The 20,989-nt window shown below is 35.8% G+C and overlaps 1 protein-coding gene across 10 annotated transcripts in view; it reads left to right on the top strand.

The window, feature by feature from the left end:
* CNTN1 (contactin 1) overlaps positions 1–20,989 on the top strand; it is a 253,317-nt gene that overhangs the window by 209,532 nt on the left and 22,796 nt on the right. For all 10 annotated transcript variants that reach the window (XM_084521505.1, XM_084521507.1, XM_084521503.1 and 7 more), the window contains 5 exons: positions 2,545–2,703; positions 5,701–5,850; positions 9,723–9,793; positions 12,790–13,024; positions 16,982–17,085. In XM_084521505.1, the coding sequence (XP_084377631.1) occupies positions 2,545–2,703; positions 5,701–5,850; positions 9,723–9,793; positions 12,790–13,024; positions 16,982–17,085 (719 nt within the window). The remainder of the gene's footprint in view (positions 1–2,544; positions 2,704–5,700; positions 5,851–9,722; positions 9,794–12,789; positions 13,025–16,981; positions 17,086–20,989) is intronic.

The following is a 20,989-nucleotide window of genomic DNA, read 5'->3' as shown; positions in this document are numbered from 1 at the left end:
GGGTTAAATACCCATATCTGATGAAATATGACAAAAGTGACATTATAATTTCACTCTGTTGATAGTAAAAGGCAACAGCAAAGTCTGGAAACACAGAGTTAGGTTCCAGAGCACCTCAAGGATAGACACTGTTCATGCAGACGTGTGAAGATATTTTCTCTGTCAACAGGACACTGTAATGGTTCATATGGATTGTCCTTTGTGACATTGGAGTATTAAAATTGGTGTGTTCAGGAGAATTGATAGTGGTAGTAGTGCACAGAAAACCGAGCTGTCAGTCCCCTAAGTATACCAACAGGCCTTAATGGCTGTGATCACCCTCATCTAGGACACCCACCATGGTGGGCCCACAAGACCTATTTAAGCTCAGCCCTTGGCTTTCAGTCCTGGCCTGAGCTACATAACAGATGTGCCTGCTCCAGCTCTGTCTCTGGAGTCTGGGTGGAGTTCAGACCTATGCACTCTTGGATGTATGCTATAGCTTGTCACCTGAATGCCTGTGGTATCCAGGACTGCCTTACCAGCACCCAGCTCTTCCCACCAGATTCTAACCCTACAGGACTGATCCCCATTGTTGAAGACACAGACAACCTGCTGGGGGGGGGGGGTTGCACTTTCCTGAAGGTCCTTGGCGTTTCTTGACACATGCCATTTACGGAAACTTTCACAGTGAGGTGAGAAGCTGTAGGAGATCTCTCTCATAGAAGGCAGGAAAAGACCTTGGTACTGATGAGCATTTCCATACTCTTGTTTCAGTTCATTTCATTTGATTCCTTTTTCTTCAGTTTTATGGAGAAAGTAAAGAACTCAAGACCCAAAGATACGTTTGGCACATGTATTTAGATGTGGTGTAGGAATCTCATTCCATTCTTATTGTTGAGTTGTTTTGTTTTGGTTTTCTGTGTTTTCCCTGTACATGGTGCAGATAAATGTATCCTGTTATTTCTTGTTTGGTTGTTGTTCTTTTTTAATGTGCTCTGAGACTTGTTCAATCAGATTGTTGAGTAATTACCTGAGTCATGTTGGCATGTTGTTATCTCTGAAAGTGGAATCAGAAACTACTTCTCAATAGTTCTCATTCATTGTCTCTGTTTTGACACGATTGGTAATGCATATCACATAACCGTGTATCATATCAAACAGATGGATAATAACAGAACCAGAACAATATGAAAAGAATAATCTGAAAACATCTGTAGGCTAGTTTTTAAGTAGGTATTAAGCTTTCAGTTGGAGAATTACTGTAAGTTTGGATGTTGTTTCTTAGCACAGCTTACTGAATGTTGTGGCATCTTTTACAGATCAGGATTCCAACACTCACAGATGCATGTGCCTGCACCACTCTCTGCTCTCTAATGAACTTAAAGCAAATATGGATCGAGAATAACTGCTGTTATTTTAACATGGCTATTTTAATGAGTTGTTATGAGCAGAAATGGTATTTGATACTTGAAGAGCATAAGGATGAGACTGTAAACTGGTTTAGGACAAGTAACTTTTACCTAGAAGGTTTTAGCTGGCTGTTGGGAAGATAGCAATATGCCATAAAACAAACACATATATTTAGTTCATGAAGTTCACATATATTTAGTTCATATATTCATTAGAACTACAGATTTGATTTTGAAATTCATCTTTTCAGGTATCAGCCTTTTGAAGAAAAAGAAATTATTCTTTGAAAATATTTTATAGACACTTCTTGATACTCAAGGCTGGAAGAGACAGTTTTGTGCAAAATATTTTCTTTGACAGCTTCTGTTCTTTGTTGGTGGTCTTCATAGATGTATTCTGTTATACAGAGTTTGTTTGATTTCACCCTTAAAGTTCAAAAGACTGCTTTGGGGCCATTGGGTGGAATGGATTCCACATTTTGGCATTGATTTTGAGGTTCTTGTTATGGGAAGACTTTAGTAGGTATTTAGTGAGACAGTGACTACTTTTTCTTTCACTCAGTTTATATTGGTTCATAGGAAGTTCAGATCTCATGGTGGGCTTACCCAGTATGGGGTAAGATGAGGGTCCAAGAGAAATGTGAAAAGGTTTATAGAAATGTTTTTTCAAGGTATGACTTATCTCCAGTATAAGTCTCAAGATTTTCCGTATATATTGCAGTTCAGACCAAAACTGAACAAGCTGAAGTATAGATTAAGGTTTCTAAAAGGTTATCATTAGGTGGTATTTATAAAGGAAGGTTTTATGTTTTTGGTTTTGCTTTTTTTTTTCATTTTTTTTTTCTGAGTTCATCGTTGTTCAAAGAAGAGCAACAACAGTTGTAAAGTATCCCTTTTTCACTTAAGAAATTCTGTTCTCGGTATTACTAGTTAGGCAGGAATCATGGAAGTTTCATTTGGTAGTTTTCTGATGCAAGAACAGTTATCCTCTGAATCACTCTGTACAATATTAAAATATGTATAAATACATTTTCTATCTGTTCTTACATAGAAAGTGAGACATGAAAGCCTCATACCTAATAAATGCAAACAGGAAAATTAATAAACTTTCATTTTTTAATATATTTAATCTGTGAATTGAATTTTTTCTCAGGTCCTCCAGGCCCTCCCGGAGGTATAAGAGTAGAAGAAATTAGAGACACTGCTGTAGCACTTACGTGGAGTCGTGGAACAGACAATCATAGCCCTATTTCTAAATACACTATCCAGTCAAAAACTTTTCTTTCTGAAGAGTGGAAAGATGCCAAAACGGGTAAGAGTAATGCCATAAATAATAAAGCCAATAGGTTATTAAATGTTTGATTGTTAATCAGAAAACAGCCATTATAAAAGGAAAACGAGGGTGCTATTAATGTCTGCTACAGAGTTTGGGAGCAGGTACTGTCCTATCAGTGTACTGTCAACATTTTTATTCCCAGCACTAGGAAGTTAATATCAAGGCATACAGAAAACAGGCCAGGCTGGTGGTTTTTTTTTTTTGTTTGCTTGTTTGTTTTTCTTTCCTGTTTGTTTGTTTGTTTTGTCTCTTTCCTTGCTGCTTGTAATATTTCACATCAGCTACTGGAATTTAAAATATATATATATTTTCAGGGTACTTTGGATGAAAAAGTTATGTCCTAACTTCTGTATTTGTTATGCAGTAAGTTGGCTGAAATTGTCTACTTTTTCCTGTGGACAGACTACTTACCATTTGCACTAAAACTGGCACCCCTAGAGAAAACATAGCTAAGATTATCCTTCTAACCACTGGATGTCATCAGTGTGCAACATAATTGTAGTTGAGGAAACACCTGAACATAGGATGTGCTGACATATATAGTATTTATTTACAAGAGCTAACAAAATACATACGTTGTGAAAATATTTTAATAACACCAGTATCTTTGAATGCTTTATGGTGGACAGCATTGCTACAAGCTATATGGAGTGTATTTATCAATACGATTCATTATGACACTGATAAATTATAGCTTCAGTTCTTTCCTGTGAAATTAGGGCATTACACACTCAGGATTTCTTAATATTATTAAGAAAATTAATGGTTTCAGCTTTTTTTATTTTAATTAAGTAGTCCTTTGAAACTGCAGAGATATATATGTCTAAGAAATAGACATTGACATATTAATCTCAAAATCTCTGTTACGTTAGTGAGAATCTCTTAGATAAAAAGGTTAAAAAAAAATAGACCTATTGCCTTAAATCATATTTATCTTCTAGAATGTGTAGTATATATAGTTTCATTGTATATAATTAACTTCAACAGCTAGCACTAGTCTATTGGTTATGGTAAAGTAGTTTGGAAAATAAAACTAGGAGGTCCTCCAATTCCTTTCTATCTCTGGTATCTTGTTTAATAATTTATGTAGAGTAGATTTCTTTGAATTTTTACTATAAATAATATAAAAATTAGAGTTGTTCAAGTAATTGGTTATGTATTTCAGTGACTGTTTGCAGGAGGGAGGATCCATTTGGATCAGCCTCCATTTTTTCAGGATAAATTATATTTTATTTTCTGTTTTCTTTTTTTTTTTTTAAATAAAAAATATGCTCTTGGGGAGAGGATAGGTTATAGGAAGATAAAAGCTAAAGACGGTAAAAGATAAAGAGGGGGTGGCAGCTCTGATATTGTGCTACATGTTACTGGAACTAGAAACGTTTGTGCAGGAGATAGAAGTGCAGGTTTCAGATCTTTACTCTGGTTCAGAGCAGACACTTCTGCTCAAAAAACTCACTTCTCAGGAATATTCCTTATCTGCAGTGTTATAGGCATGACAGGATGCATGTCTCTGCATCTCTGAAGTTATTCTGCTTTGTGTAATTAACGATATAGTCACTGAGACATACAGTCAGAATGTTATCCTGCAGCATGTTGAATGGGATTCGCATCTTTGGACAGGGAGGAACCCAGATTCTTAAATTTATTTTTTAGGAAGCTAGCATGAAAGATAGAAATGTTTCATTTCTGAAAAGTTGAAATCAACTATTCCAGTGTTTTCAAAATCATTACTTTTTCATTTGAACAACACTGACTAATTTTGTTCTATAGATTCCTTCAAAAAAATAGCTGAAATCACCATAGTAACCATCACTGGAACCACTGCAAGCCAGTGCATTGCTTAATTTCTGGGCTCCTCCCAGTTTGACTCAGTGTTCACTTTTGTATGTAAAAAAAACACACAATGATCAGTCCAAATTGATCTCTCATCAGCATTTAGGCTGCCATTTAATGTTGTTAATTTTCAACGTGTGAAACAAACAAACAAAAATGTACTTTGGCATTGCACTTTGAAAATATTGTTATTATTACTACTACTACCATCCTTCCCAAGCCAAATAATTCATCTCAGGTTGCATAATACCAAGTGTGTTTTATGAAAGAAGTATGTTCTACTTCACAGTATGGAAATATGTGTAAATAGGTTGTGTAACATTGCTATTCCTGTTTTTTTGCAGCCATTGCGCTTATATTGTAATTCCAAATTAGCCACCTTTCCAGTGCAGAATATGTAATTTCTCATCTCCCTCTGATCTCGAGACTCTAGTTTGACAAAGAAACTCTTGGCCTGCATAAGAAATGAAAATCCTCTTACTATATCTGCAGACAGCTACAGAAACAACCACTACTGTCTGTGAATTATAGACAGAAAGATAGTCATGTCTTATGCCTCTCATGTATGGTAAAGAAACTAGTCCTTATGACAACAGTACATCTTTTTCACAGAAATTATAAGAACACTTATCCTTGTTAAATCAGAACTAGGTAGCAGGTTGTAACACACTCACTTGTAAGGTGCACCAAAATATGCCCACATTTTTATAAACCACTCTATCAATTGATCAGTCCCTGTATTTACACTTGTGCGGCACTTGTCTATATCATGATTTTTTATTTTATTATTTGTGCATTACAGATTTCTCCTTGAATTATTCTGTAGGTAAAATGAATTTCTACAACAGTAATATGTAATTAATAAGAATGCCTTCATAATTAAATGCACTTCTTTTGCTAGTTCACACTCACCTAAAACTTACAAGTCTGTAAGGGTTTATCCAAGATAGTGTCATAGTTTCCAAGTTTCCAGTGATCACCAGGAATGTACATAAAATGTGGTATCCCTCATGTATAACATTCCTTCAGTTGGCTATTTGTGGTTGCAGAATAGTGGCAGTTTGTGGATTTAAAAACTTCATTGATGTCTGACCTCATTGTAAAATGCTGTTTTCTAAAGCAATTTCTCATTTCTTTTAGATCCATCAGATATTGAAGGAAATATGGAGTCTGCTAGAGTGATTGATTTAATTCCTTGGATGGAATATGAGTTCCGAATAATAGCAACAAACACTTTGGGAGTAGGAGAACCTAGTATGCCGTCACAGAGAATTAGAACTGAAGGCGCTCGTACGTAAACAGAAAATGTCATTTTTTTAGTGTGCTTTTTATTTTCACATTTTCCTATCAATTTTGTAATTTTATTTGGTAAAACAAAATAAAAAAAAATCATAAGATGCAAATCCAGAATATATTTTTAGTCACCAGCTACTGTAGATTTTAGTGAGGAAACACCAAACTATCTATATATCCTAGCATTACATCAGACAGGAGAGAAACATCCTGATAAAAACAGAAAATTTGTCTCCATTCATACAGTCATACTGTATCTTTTAGAGGTACCCCCACCTCTGTCCTTGAGCTGGTGTACATAAATGAATGCACTTGCCTTGTTTGCAATGGGATTCAGGGCTTAGGGGAAAAAAAAAAAAAAAAAAAAAAAAAAAAGCATTTTTTTGACAAGAAAAATGTCCTTTTTTCTATTTGGTTTATATTATAACTAAAAGATACATGACAGTATGTGTGTCTTACAGTATAACACTATTTTTCTGTGATGGAAGGTTTGGTCTTGTGTCTTCTTATTCCACGTGAGAGGTGTGACATTATCTGACATAACACGTGCCCTTATCAGTCTAATTGCTTAGTGTTAAAATCTCTGAGCATATTCAAGAATATCCTTCAGTCTTGGGCAGGTCCTTTTAAAATGGATTCTTAAGAATAAAGAATTAGATGTAATTATACAAGATAATACGTTCTGTTTGGACTGTACAAAGGAGATAACAACAGTGCTCTAGGAAGTAATGTATTGCTGCTACAAGATTGTATACAACAATTATACAACAAGAATGCTACAAGATTGTATACAACCAGTATATCATTCTCAATGCCTATTAGCACCCATGTGCAGCCTTGATATATTTATAGTTTTTAAAAAGCTGTTGTCCCATAGCTTGAGGTTGCAAACTCAAAGTACAAATTGAAAGTGAAAAAATTAAATTTTGCAATTATACCTGCTAGGTCATTGCTTTGATTAGGTAGCATTTTCAAAATAAAATACATTTGCATTGCAAATATCAAAACATTTATTAGTAAAGAGCCGCATCTGGTCCATTAAAAATGTGTTGCTTAGGGAGGAAGGAAATACAGATTGGTTACATTAATCTAGACAGGGAAAGAAAATCCACAGAACTTTAACACTTAAATTAAAAGGAAATTACTGTCTATAAAATTGACTATTAGCATCGTATGTTTTCTGACTCAACAGCTGTACTTGAACATGGCCCAGGCTTCTAAATGAGAAACCTGGGCATGCTTCTTGGAGTGCTGGGTACACAGCAGACATTTCTGAAATGTCGGAAAGGAGACAGAAAGGTTGTGGGGAGGTTGGGGGCTCTGAAGTAATGCTCACAGGTAGTGAGCACAGTAGTGTCCTGCAGTTTGCAGTGCCACATTCATGGAGTTTGTTTTAGACTCCTTCCACACACACCCAAAATGGCGTATCTGCCGCTTTTATAGCAGGTTGCAATGCTTCTGCAAGATGTAGTCTGTTTTGTCTGTTGCCTCATTCCCAGTGTACAGCACCATCGTCAGCTCTGGCAGACTGTGATAGACACTTTTGGTGAAATGAAGCAAAATGTTAGCATAGGCTTCCTAAACATCAGACAGGACTTCTTGCAATGCCAAAATAAAGCATAAATCTGTAAGAGTTTGCAGATAAACTTCTGAGCCCAAGAGTGTTTCCTGCCAGGAGCTGGAATTTGTTACAAACACCAACAGTAGCATTCAGGTTGCAATATCAACTTCCAGAGTGCTACAGAACCGGTACTTTCCATTTTCGTGTAAACCTGAAGAAGTTAAATATTTTATTGTGTAAACAACAATCAATTTCCATACGTTACAGTTATTTTTAACATTTGTTCTGTGTTAAACAGCAGCAAGCAATGCAGTATCTCTGTATGCTCTACTATGTGACCGATCCAATGGTGTCTGTTAAACTCTAATGTTGTCAATGTCTTTTCCAGTTCTGAAGTCTCTCTTCTTGTAGAACTTTAATTTCGCTAGCATTCTTTGTTAGCATGACATGAATATGTCCTATGGGAGGAAAAAAAAAAAAAAGATACTTTTCCTAATAAATTCTACTTGTTCAGTCAATAACACCCATTATTTCACAGAGATTTCTTGAAATTCAGTTGATCAAAGGCTGCTTTTATGTACTTCAGCTTCTGGATGCATTACAGTAATTTTCTAAGTATTGCTGTCTAAATTCATAACCTGCTATTAATGAAGGGAGAAACCTGCTTTTAATGGAGAAAGAATGAGGGCGCTCTCCTGAAGAAGGTTATTTTTCTCTCTGGCAGCTCGTGTATGTTCTTTGACTACCTAAGCATTTTAGCAAACCTCTGCTTCTAACTTAGCTATAGAGCCATATACTTATAATAAGACAGTGCAACTGCTGTCTATTTCAGTAATAACAAGGTCAGGTAATAAGTTAATAATTCCAAGAAAAGCTTCCCTTGCAATTACCAGGATATGTATATTTGGCCTCATTCTCCACTGATTCGTTTTCTGGAAGGCCAGAAAAAAATAATATAAACCATGCACCAAATGCAAAACCATTTCATTTTCAATTTTATTTTACATTTTTTTTCCTTTATAAAAACATTAATTCTTTTCTGCTTTCCTGTTTCTTCCTAACTGACCCAAATACAAGGCCTCAGCAAACATCTTACTTAAATAGTTGGAGAGCATCCTTGTGAGTCCCTTCCTTGTGAGTCCTCAGGGTATTCTATAATCCGTGATCTTCTGACTTTTGCTGATTAGTAGGAAAAATGCCTGACCATGTAAGAATGTCTTAACACAAAGAACATGTTAATGTTATTAGAACATGTAGCTAATGCATGATCACCAAAGGCATCTTTAATGTACAATAAATAGGATTAAACATTATTTCCTGAGCTTGCAGTAGTACTGTGTGTGTCCTTAGTATTCAGAGATACCAAATAAATACACACACACCAAAGAGAATTGCAATCATTACATTTAGTGGGAAAAAGAAAAGTCTTTAATTAATTAGAAGGTTCGTGACAATTGTTTTTTATGTATCAGTGTAGAGACTAATTTTGGAGAAATATCTTTTCCAAAGAGAAAATTTAGTTTTCAGCTGCTTGCTGTAGTTAAGAGACTTTAGGTAGTATAAGAGTCTTACAGAAATGAAAATATAGGAATGACTTGTAATGGAGCTCTTCATAGTATCTTACCTTACCACTCAGCACTGCATCAGTGACAACACGTTATTGTGTCCTACAGAACATCAGTGTGAAATGCAATTAGTTAGTAAATGACTGAAGTACTAGGTCAGCTTCAGTTCTGAATATCTACCCATGCCAATCAAGAAGACATTTGCCACTCATCTGAACTAGAATAGGAGTAGGATGACAATGCTTCAAAGATGTAACCGTGGGTTTAACATTACACATTGTAGGCAAATCCATTGAAATGGATGGAACTAATCACAGTCTGTTAGGGTATGTTCATGTTCATGCCCTGGGTGCTTAAGCCCTTGGAATATCAGCATCTGAAGAAACACAAGAACAAAACACTGTGTTTCTCTTACGGCCTACAAGGAGTGTTGCATTTCTAAATACTAAATTAAATATTCATAGAGAGTATGGTTAAAAAGAAGAATGATTGATTGCTAACTACGGTTAGAACTGGTATGTTTCCTGTAGCAGTAGCTATACATTAGTCTTGGCAAGACCACAGACTCACAGTTATTACAGGCTATCATTATTTTAATTGTGTGGGGCATGTGTGCTCATTGGCTTTGCTGATAAAAAGAGAAGTAAATAATATTGTTCGTGTTTTTTTGTTTGTTTGTTTGTTTTGGTTTTTAATGACTGCATACTCTGTATTCATTTTTGTTGTCTTTTCTGTTTTTCTAGCTCCTAATGTTGCTCCTTCTGATGTTGGAGGAGGAGGTGGAAGCAATCGAGAGCTGACAATAACATGGATGGTAAGTAATGCACTGAGATGGAATGAAGCATATGCCTCCTTAGGTCTGACCTTGCTGCTCCTGAGACCCACAGAAGGTTTGTCATTGGCTCCTGTGAGAGCAGGATTTGTATACACTCTGTGGGTTTTCAGACTTTTCTCATAAAAATACGTAAAAAGAAATGAGTATGATGTTCATGTATTGGACATTTCTAAAATACGGCCTAAAACACTCTCTAAATATGTTTTGAAGAGACTGAAACACAAGAAGTACTGGCTATGATAATGCATTGATGTAACTGCATTTGAAAATTCTACATATATCTCTCTGAGGCCTCCCTGAGGCTTTTTTCTAAGTTGCAGTCTAAATAGCCTGCAGATTCTCAAAAAATTAGGTGTAACATCTTAGTTGTGACTTTAATGTGCTGTGTATAGATGCATAGGCTTTATGAAACAAAAAAAGGCATTACCATTCTGTAAACCAGCCCATCATAATTAATAACTGGATTTTTAAGGAAACTCTTCTATATTTTATGTTTCTTTTATGCTAATGTGACCAGTAACACAAAACAGTTTTGCCTCATGCGACAAGTTAGCCATTTATTGATATCCACAAAGTGATATCTTTTATTACAAGCCGTTCATTTTTCTGTAATGATTATGTATTAAGCAAAATAAAGAAAGGGAAAAGGGACAGAGATAAAACATTAAACACCAAAATAACTGAATAAAATGTTCAAAAAATTAAGATGTTTTCTAAAATCTTTTACAAGCTAAGTTTAGCTGAGAAAGATTTCTAAGCTAATTCAAGTTTTCTGAAAAAGTGAGATCTATATTGCTGTTAAAGTATATTGAAAAGTTTATTTCTTAGTTCCATTAATAATAGGTCAAGATGTAGATGTGTCTAAATTATTGCATTTTGGGTAAAGACCCCTGCCATTGTGAGTACAATGAAAAATTGGCTGTGACCAAATGAAAAAAATGAAAACTATAACCAGGAGGAGAGTGACTAATGCAAGAAGTACAAGATCATTTCAGTCCTTCCTATACGCAAAAGTAGATTTATATTCCAATTGTTTCTCTTACCTAATGTCATGATTTTATATGTGTTCTATAATGAGTAACTCATTTAGCTAGACAGTTTAAGCGTGGCTTCAAACATTTACTTTCCAAACATCTTCTACTACTATGCCTAGCAAGTGTTTTTGAATGGAGGCGTTAGATTTACAGCACCTGTCTGATACAGGATGGACGGAAACCAATCTGTCTGTAAGGCTAAGATAAAGCTATATATTGATTCCCCAAAATGTGCTAACATTTGCATTTACTACTTAAAGTAGTCTTTAATTAAGAAGAGAAGAACAAAATGTATGGTAGATTCACATGTTGCTGCCAACCCCCTTTCAGCTTTTGCTATGACTCATAAGCCCAAGTTGAATGAGGCAGCCAGAGATGCAATCAAAGCTCTTCTAAGACTTGTTTGGGAAGAAGAACCAAGAAAGAGCTAGGAGTGGCATGTCCATTCCTCATTTTTTCCCTGCTTGCCTTTCCCTCTTCTATTTCATTTTTCAAAGTTTTTAGTGAATACTTCAAACTCCTCAGCTACTTATACCTTATTGTGTGAAGTATTTGACTCATTCAAATTTTCAAGACTTTCTAGAACATAATTTTAAAATGTCAGTCTTGGCTTTCTAAAGTTTGCTCTGGGTGAAAATCATTCTAGGGCCACTTATCCAGGCTGCTTACTTTGGATAGGATTCTGTTTGAATTTAGGCAGCTGCACACAATGATAGTTTTGGAAAACCAGCTATCAAAAGTGACCCAGTATTTGAAATCTTCTACCTTTTGAATTGCAAGGTTGTCTGTGAATCTAAATTTAGATGACATGTGGTTAGCATCACGACTAGACACCAAATATCCATCTCCCTTTTGGCATGCCAGGTTTCTCGAATTTTATCTGAAGTGCTACACAAGTAACCAAACAACTTAAGGACAATAGTTAGTATCTGTTATACTGCTCCAGGATCTTTGCCTTAAGATGAGCTAATTCATCTCTGCAAGGTTAACAGGATGGGAAAATGTAATGCAGGAGGTCTGTTTTGAAAGGATACTTTCAGTCAGTCTTCAGGTGCACTACTGACATGATTTTGGCCATGCTATCTGGTAGTTTTGGTTAAGGCTGCACGGACTAAGGCTGAGGAGTAATCACTGAATATAGAGCTTTGGTAAATGAAGGAGTTTTGTTTTATAGCAGATGGTCTTCTGTTATTTTGTATTACAGTATTTCTGCATGTAGGAAATCAATTGTAGTTTCAAGAAACATCTTTGAATAGACCTTTAATGGTCATGCTGAAAGTGGAAGTCATTTTTACTTAAACTTTTAGCAATTAGAAGTTAGATAGATAGTCTAAACCAGCTAACTGTACCCCCTCCATCATCACTAAAAAGAGGTAAGATTAATCATTCCTTTATTAGTCTCTTCATCAACTGTACAGGTGGCCTAGATGACCAACTTTAGCTTAATGAATATAATTTAGACCAGCTACTTGAATTTTCTCTCTGTCTTGTGCAGGTGTCTTTACATGTGTGGATGGACCCAGATGCTTGCATACTGTGTCTGTGTTTCATATCCTCTCTCAGTTATTCCTTAAGAAAGCCTTTTTTCCTAGCCGCAGATGACAGTGGTTTTAGTACATAATTGTTCTTGGTTTCTTTCTGTAGGCAATAACTTTATATGTCTTATAGTGAGTATGGATGAGTACTGTACTCATTCATATATATACTAGTAGCAAATGTACTGTTACTACAGACCTGAATAATGAAGGTGGCATGGTTTTAAAGGGGATGGGAGTAAACCATAGAAGTAAAACAGAAGAAAATTGAACTTTGGTTCTTTGGTTGTTTGTTTGTTTGTTTTACAGCACACTTACTGATGCTTTCTGTATTATTTGTTTTTCTTTAGAGATCTATCTGTTTGATTGTCTACAATAATCAATGTTGTATCTTTTGCCTCTTTAGCCTTTGTCAAGAGAATACCACTATGGCAATAACTTTGGTTACATAGTGGCTTTCAAGCCATTTGGTGAGAAAGAATGGAGAAGAGTTACAGTTACTAATCCTGAAATTGGACGGTATGTCCACAAAGATGAATCGATGCCACCTTCGACCCAGTATCAAGTAAAAGTGAAAGCTTTTAACAACAAAGGGGATGGACCATTCAGTCTCACTGCTGTAATTTATTCAGCTCAAGATGGTGAGTAAAGTTCCAATCAATTTTCACACTGAGGGCCCAAATCAGTGCTACCAACATCATTAGACAAATCCAGGTCCCTATCACTGATGAATATACCAACTATCCTTCATCAAGGAGGGTATATCTCACTCACAAAACACTTGCAGGTCATAACCTCAAACTCTACTTTCTGTACAGTGGAGAACACTTGGTTGTACTTGCTGTCTTAATGAGCAATATGAAGAAGCATTCAAGATTTTTCACACTTCTTGTTAAAAGATTTAAGAATCTTTTAAAAAATAAATTCTCATCTTCATATCTTTTACCTAAAACATTTACGTCATTATCTATCAATTTTGTCTCTGTGATCTTAATACATGTGGTTGACATATATATGTTGTTTGGTTTTGTTTTTTTCTTTTAACAGACCACACTAAAGCCTATTATTCTAGTAGGTCAGTATCAGAATTTAGCCCAAAAATTCTGAATTAATGATGGCTCAGTTCTATTTATTTTTTTATATTTGAAAAAAAAAATATTTTTTTTTATTTGAAGTGTGTTTAAAGTCTAATATAAATTAGCCCTGCCACATTCTTTACTGTGGTTTGGATGCTCGAGTTACCGAGTGAATAATTTAATGAAAACCTTTTTGACATTTCACTAAAATCTTTTTCTTAGTTCTTGCTGGAATTATTTCACATGCTGTGATCTTTACTATTGAAGTTTAAATGACATTTCTGAACTTAGCAAGAGAGGGAAAGCACTGGAAGAAGGTTTACCTTAAATCAGAAGAAGTATATACAATATCTTAATTGCAACATAATCACTGAAGCCTGTTTTTAAAAAAATACAGTTTATTAATTTCTTCCAAAACCCCAAATAATTGCTCATATTTTTCTTTCTGTAGAACAGACCCTCTTTCAGAAAGTCAGCAGATCCAGACCAAAGAGCCAAGAGGAGGGATATGATAACAAGGCCACATTCTCACACTACCAACTCTATTCTTTACTCTGTGTACTTTACGGGAGATTTATGTTCATGCTTCCCATTAGGACTAATGGGAACTTTGCACACAGATCGCCCACACACAGAGAAAAGATAAAGTAGTCCTTTTGTTTCTTATGATAATTCAGGATTCAAGCTAGTAACACTTACCTTTATGAAGTGATTAATATTAATCCTTTTTATCAGAAAAGCATACCTTAGAATATCATCTTCAAGAGCTGCTTCAGCAAAGAATGATTCTTTTTGCAATTGTCTAAGTAAGTTAATAAATTGCTATGGTGTAATAAAAGCCATATCTGACAAATAACATTTCAGTATCCATCCCTTCTCAGAGACATTATCGACAGCTGACTGATAAGCTCCCATATGTTTATGTTAGGCTTATACTAACCATGTTATGCATGGGAGTGTGTTTGTACATCTTTTTAAGTTCAGAGACATGGCAGAGCCTAGTAGTTCCAAAAGGAAGAAGAATGGACAGTAGTGCCAGTTTCCAGATAAAGAAATCACTTCAGTGGTTGCTGATATTTTAGCACAGAGTTTAGCAAAGTTCACAGAATTGTCTAGGTTGGAAGAGACCTCCAAGATCACCTAGTCCAACCTCTGACCTAACACTAACCATGTCACTAAGCTCTACATCTAAATGTCATTTAAAGAGCTCCAGGGATGGTGACACAACCACTTCCCTGGGCAGCCCATTCCAATGCCTAACAACCCTTTTGGTAAAGAAGTTTTTCCTAATATCCAACCTAAACCTCCCCTGGTGCAACTTTAGCCCATTCCCCCTCATCCTGTCACCAGGCACAGACACTTAATTGATAGAATCACTTGTGCACAAGTAATGCCAGATGCAGGAAGCAAAAGCAATAGAAGCTCATTGAATCTTCTTCTTTAATTTCAACCACAAGAAGCACCAAAGCTGTCAGATTCATGGTGCTCTAAACCTTACTTGTAATGCTAACAGCTCTTACACAGAGCTATGACTTTCTTTAAGGACTGTATCAAACACAGGAACTACAGAACAAGTTAGAAAGATTTTTTCCAAAAAATGGAAAAAGGTATAATGAAAAGGTATAATTCAGGTATAATGAAAGTTAATCCAAACAACATTTTGTAGTTTTCTGCTGGCATCAGGACTTGCACAAAGTCACTTCAGTACCTTGTAGCATGCTTGCTGGCTTCCAGCTTTAACTTTGTAAAATTATACTTTTAGAAGAAAATTGTGCAATGATCACTACTTTACAGTGAAGAGAACATACTGGAAGGCACACTTTAATATTTTTTTTACTGGTAGAATTGCTGAATTAGAAAACTGAAGAAAAGCAACTGATGTCATCTTTCTGGCTCAGAAAAGCCTGCAAAATATTTGTAGAACATAAATGCCAAATATGGGTATAAATTACATAGAGTTAATAAATAAGCATAAGCAGATGAGTTACTGTCTAGAGTATTGTATCAGCAAAATCCCTGTCAGTTGGAACTTTTCAAAATGAAACATTTTGGCAAATTCTGTAATTAAAACAATAAAGAGTCTGACACTGATTTGGAACTGGATGAGATGATCACATCTATTCCACCTGTACCTTTGTACCTCTGAATCAGCAAGGGATTTTACTACTGTCAGAAATCACAACCTCTCAAAGGCAGTAGTGGGATTTAAAATAAATACACAGTATTCCATACTGATATGTATAAATATGCATACATACTTATATATAACAACAGCATTTCTATTAAACAGTGTATTTTGTAATGTATCTGTGTCTAGTTATAATTGTAGACATCTTTATTCACTTTCGTGACAATGGAATTTCTGCATTTCCACATATTTTAAGCCAAGTTCCATGTCTGACAACTACTAGTCATACCTTCCATTGCAGAGTAATGATTGCTAGCAGTGAGTGCACAGACCTCTTGCTTATCTAAATGCCTGTCATTGTGAAAACAATTTTGCAATAATGTATCATTTTTAATTATACATTTGCATTATTAACAGACAATGAAAGACAATTACAAAAGGTAACTTTGCATATAAGATTATTTTGTTGCCCAGGATAATTTTCTTAAGAGATGTAGCTGATTTTTTCTTAACAGTGGCTGTTTTGATGCATAGTTGACTTGATGCCCGGTTAGAAGATTAAGTATATGAAAGCTTTCCTCAGCTCAAGCTGCCATGCCTGTCTGTTGCAACTTGTTTCAAAAGATTCGCAAAAGAGAATTGTTCTTAGCTTGGAAAACTTTCTCCTTTGTAGACATTGCTAAGTTTATGAATTTTCAAATTCCTTATCTTACTTAAAAAGAAAGCAGCAGTGAAATTAACACCTTTGTATAATTAACCTAGAGCTTAATTTTCTGAGCCCTGAATAAAAGTATGTCACATTATACTGATCTGTGTTCTGCATTGGCTGTTGTCCAAAAGTAAGAAAACAAACAAAATCAACTGTCTGATGAATGGCTGATGGAAGGGTGCTCTTGGATTATTTCACACATATGTTCAGATTTATATGCCCCACTAGCCAACTCTGTATCTAATATCTAGTTTCATAAAAACTTTGTGTCATTGTGATTAAATGATATACACATGAATATTTGTGTGTAGCTAGCTTAAAAATATTTTATATATATGTTTTAATCTGTCAACTGCTGTCCAATTTAGTAAAAGATCACTGGATGCTTCAATCAGTTCTTTATCAAAGCCAGGTTTTAATTTACACAAATTTCAGAATGGAATCTGTTGAAGCATAAAAATACATAGTCTGAGCCAAGTAATAGGATCATTGCTTTGTTTTTATAGAGTCCTTTCCCATACAGATCATCAATGAATTTGAAATTTACTCGTGTAAAAGCAGATTGAAGACTAACACACTGATATCAAGAAAATAATACAAAGACCTGAAGTGAGAGAAGCCCCTCAAAGTGAACATAACAATATCACTGGATGAGATTGGATATTTAACATGTTTTGTCTTCCAGCTCCAACTGAGGTACCCACAGATGTGAGTGTAAAAGTTTTGTCATCTTCTGAAATTTCTGTTTCTTGGCACCATGTTTCTGAGAAATCTGTGGAAGGATATCAGGTGAGTTTAGAGGTGACACTGCCTGTTTCCTCATTAATTGAATTTCAGTGGTTAAATGCAACAATAATTCCTATTGTAACATTCTAGCTCTTAGAGTTCACTTCTATTTAGTTATTGTTTGCTGTGCAGATTTCACATCTTGAGAAACAGATTATTTTTGGTGCTATGTACTTCATTACTAAGACATTAACTGGTGTGTACCCACTGATCAACTGAAAAAAAGTCATCATTATTTCACAAACAAATGTTGTCAGTTTATCTTACACAATTGAATCTTTGCCTTCTCAAAACAATGAAATTAAGTTTTGGGTGTAATTGTCAACACGGACATGAAATTGTAAGTTATGGCCCATTTAAATTATCAGCAGTTATTAATATAATTCACCCACAATGTCACCTAGTAAGCGGACTAGGTGACAAATGCCCAGAATCCAATAAAACAATACAATGCTATTGTGCAAGACAATGTTTTGTTCATGGTTTCTATTCTCCACATCAGAAAGAGCTTCAAGGCATGTTTTTCTGGTCCAGAACTACTGGTAAAAACTATTGGTACCACTGGTAAAAATTGTTCACGTCCTTGTACAAAGATGAAAACAGCCACAGGGTGGGTGCAACTAGAAACAGCCATGTAGCTCTCCAGCAGGGAAGTCTTATATCATCCATGCACAGCGGATGCTGATGAACTCTGCAGTGTACAGCCGACTTACTTTGGCTGCATTCCAGAAAAGGGATTTGGGCATTAGTTTGTTAGTGATTTGCTTTGATATTTAAGTTGTCATCTTCTTGATGGTGGAGTCCGTGTTCCAAAATGAACATAGACAAACACAGAGTAACCTCACAAAATGTAACTTAGTGACAGAAGTATATGAATAAATGTTCTTTTACTAGTACTCAGTTCCATATTTCACTATATATATTTTTGTCTCCATTAAATATATGTAATAGTTTGGGGTTATTGTCACAAGATACAGATCATAGTGAAGATCTCAATACGAACTAGTACAGTGTCCCGTATAAAACGTGATTCTACATAGTGCACACATAATACTTAAAATTATAAGCAGAGGACACTGGGGTTTGTAATAAAGCCACTGACATCAATGGTAACTCTTAATTTAGTAAAGTGGTTTGGTGTTACATATGGGTCATGCAAGTAGGATCTAAAAGTCATGGTTGTAATTGAGAGCAGGGTGGAGAACATAGTTTTGTGCACTCAGACCAGCTAGTCATGCAGCAGTGGTGCACTTCCAAGTTGGACAGTATTTGCAGAAAGTAGGCAAGAAGCTTTGGTGCCAGGAATAACTGGAACAGACATTGGGCAGGCACTCACCAGGGGACTTGTGGAAGTGTGGAGAGAGCAGCAGCAAGGAGGGCTGGGAGAACACTGGAAAGGCTGAGGTTGCAGTAGTGATACAGCATGGCAATGAATGTTGAGGGTTGTGATGGGGAGTGACGCATGCTGAGGATGAACGGGGAACGAACATGGTGGGAGAACATTCTCGTATGTTTTTTTTGGCCACATTTTTATTTTACATTATTTTACCTAAAGTCATCTGAATTGCTGTCAGGGTAGGTCAGAGAAAGAAGAGAGGGAAGAGTGTTCATTGGGAAAGAATGGGATGCAGGGGAAAGTGAATAGAATGGCAGTGGGAAAGAAGCATGGAGGACCTTTGGCTTAGAAAGAGGATAACTGCACTTCTGAAGAAAGGTGGGATAGAAGGTGAGAATGGGTGGAGAGTTCTGTTACAGAGAATACAGATGTAAGGGACGTGACCTTAATTTGATAGCTGGAGTACTTGTTCATCCACTCATTCCTAGAAAAGTATTACACTTCCATAAATCCAGTGTGAGCTGATTGCTTGAATATGTACAATGAACAGTGGTATTAGACTCCTGAGTTTCTTCTCTTTTTTTTTTTTTTTTCTCTTTTTCTAAAGTAGTTTTTCCTAGTTATCATGACTGTGGAAAAAAAAAAAAAAAGTTAATATCTGATACAGCAATAAGCAGACTAATAGGCATGAATTACTGTCCCATGGAGTAATGTGTTCTCTAGAACAATAATAAGCCTCATTCTAGCAGAGGGCAGAGAAGCAAAGGAGGAGCCTGTGCTTCAAGAGCAAAAAAAAGTCTTACGTTCCTGAAGATCAGATATGCCATCCCCATCAGCCCTGAAGGAACAGGGCTGCCATTGTACAGGGCAGAAATAGAGAAGGCTCTTCTGGAAGGTCAAGGCTGTAGGTTACCTTTGTGAAGTTACAATTAGAGTTGTGGAGAAAAGAGCACAGATTAGGTCAAACTGCATTACAAAATTCAAATGAATATGTCTGGAAGACTCTATCCATATAGACATAAGGAATTTTTTCAATACTTATTTTCTAATTATTGCTCAGCTCTAACACTTGTTAGCAAAGTCCCTCATTCACCAGAATGCTTTCTCAGTTTCACTTTGGACTTTATTATTACCTGAAAATGGCATAACTGACCTCTTAAATGGTAGAGTTTAAGAGGTGGGAGTATTCTGAGCAAAATGTCTGGAGGTATTTCACCTGTGACATGATGCTTTTCACACTAGGAGGAGTCAGATTTTTTTGACACTAATGCATACAGTTAGAATGACTGCCCTCGTGGTGATGAGTGTGAGCTGATGCATTTTGCCATTACAGGGGAGTATCCTCAGCTCACACTTAAAGAAGGGATAAAATACGAAAACTATCTCCATCCATACAGAGAATTTCAGATTTATGAGTTCTTGCAATATCCCGCTAAAAGCCATGGCTCTTCAGTGCATGCAATACCAAAGACACTGTATATTTCCTGCTATTTCTATGCAACAGATGTTTATTTTACTAAACACATTTATGGCTATTCACCGCCATTGTTCCTCTTACTTAAATATGTCATTAGCATTCTCTCTTATTATGAGTGTCTCTTTTATGTCCCTCTTATGTAAAACTTCCATGAATATGAAAGATGTTGTTCCATGACACTTACAGAAACACTTTCTGATGTATTTCAGTATATTAAAATTTGAATAAAGAAGAGGGTAATGTAGGATAGTGGTTTTTCCCCTGATTTCAACACAGGCAGCAACTCAAACTCACGATGTCTGAGGCATTCCGTTTCCACAGATCACTGTGTGACACCTTTGTTGGTTTTGGCCTAACCTCCTCAACAAACTGTAGAGCTGGGGTGAAATACTCTCACATGTCCCCTGAGGATTCATGGGCTACCCTAACAAGGTAAATGCAGAGCACCAGAAAAAAGCAGACTGTTTGTGATTCTTATCCAAGCTCTGAAATAAATACATAAATAAATAAATAAAGAGAGCGAGCAAAGTGGGAAAATGTGGATTCTTTTAGCAATGGGGCATGTCATTCTAGATACCACTTCCAAAGAGGCAAGAGAGTGAAAGGGAGATTTCTAAGTACTTTAAGAAACTTCCAAAGTATATGTGAAGAAAAGCAACCTCAGAATATCGTAAAGAAGGCAGTATTTTTCTTAGCTATCAAGAGAATCATCTTATTTCAATTCTTTGATTTTCCAAGATTAGTTACAATAATCCAAACAGATCTGATTCACACTCTAGGAGTAGTTAAGTCCACGATATCACAGCCAAGAACAATAGTATTTGGGATTTATATTTAATTTATATTACTTCTGCCTGAAATGTAATATGCTCTCGGTGTAATTTACATTTTCATTCATTGTTCTCACTTGTCTTGTTTGATTCTGTACATTACTTATTATGTCATTGGCATTACTGTAGTGTAAATGAACAGAAGGATTATAGGAAGTTTTGTAAGTCTGACATATTCAAAGGCCTCCAGCATAAGCTCTATGTTTAACAAAAGTTTCTCATATAGGGTGTATATAGCGGGGTGTATATAGCGTTGCCATCTTT

The sequence above is a fragment of the Aythya ferina genome, assembly GCF_964211825.1.
Source record: "Aythya ferina genome assembly, chromosome: 1".
Classification (NCBI taxonomy): domain Eukaryota; kingdom Metazoa; phylum Chordata; class Aves; order Anseriformes; family Anatidae; genus Aythya; species Aythya ferina.
This window is presented reverse-complemented; position numbering and strand designations above follow the sequence as displayed.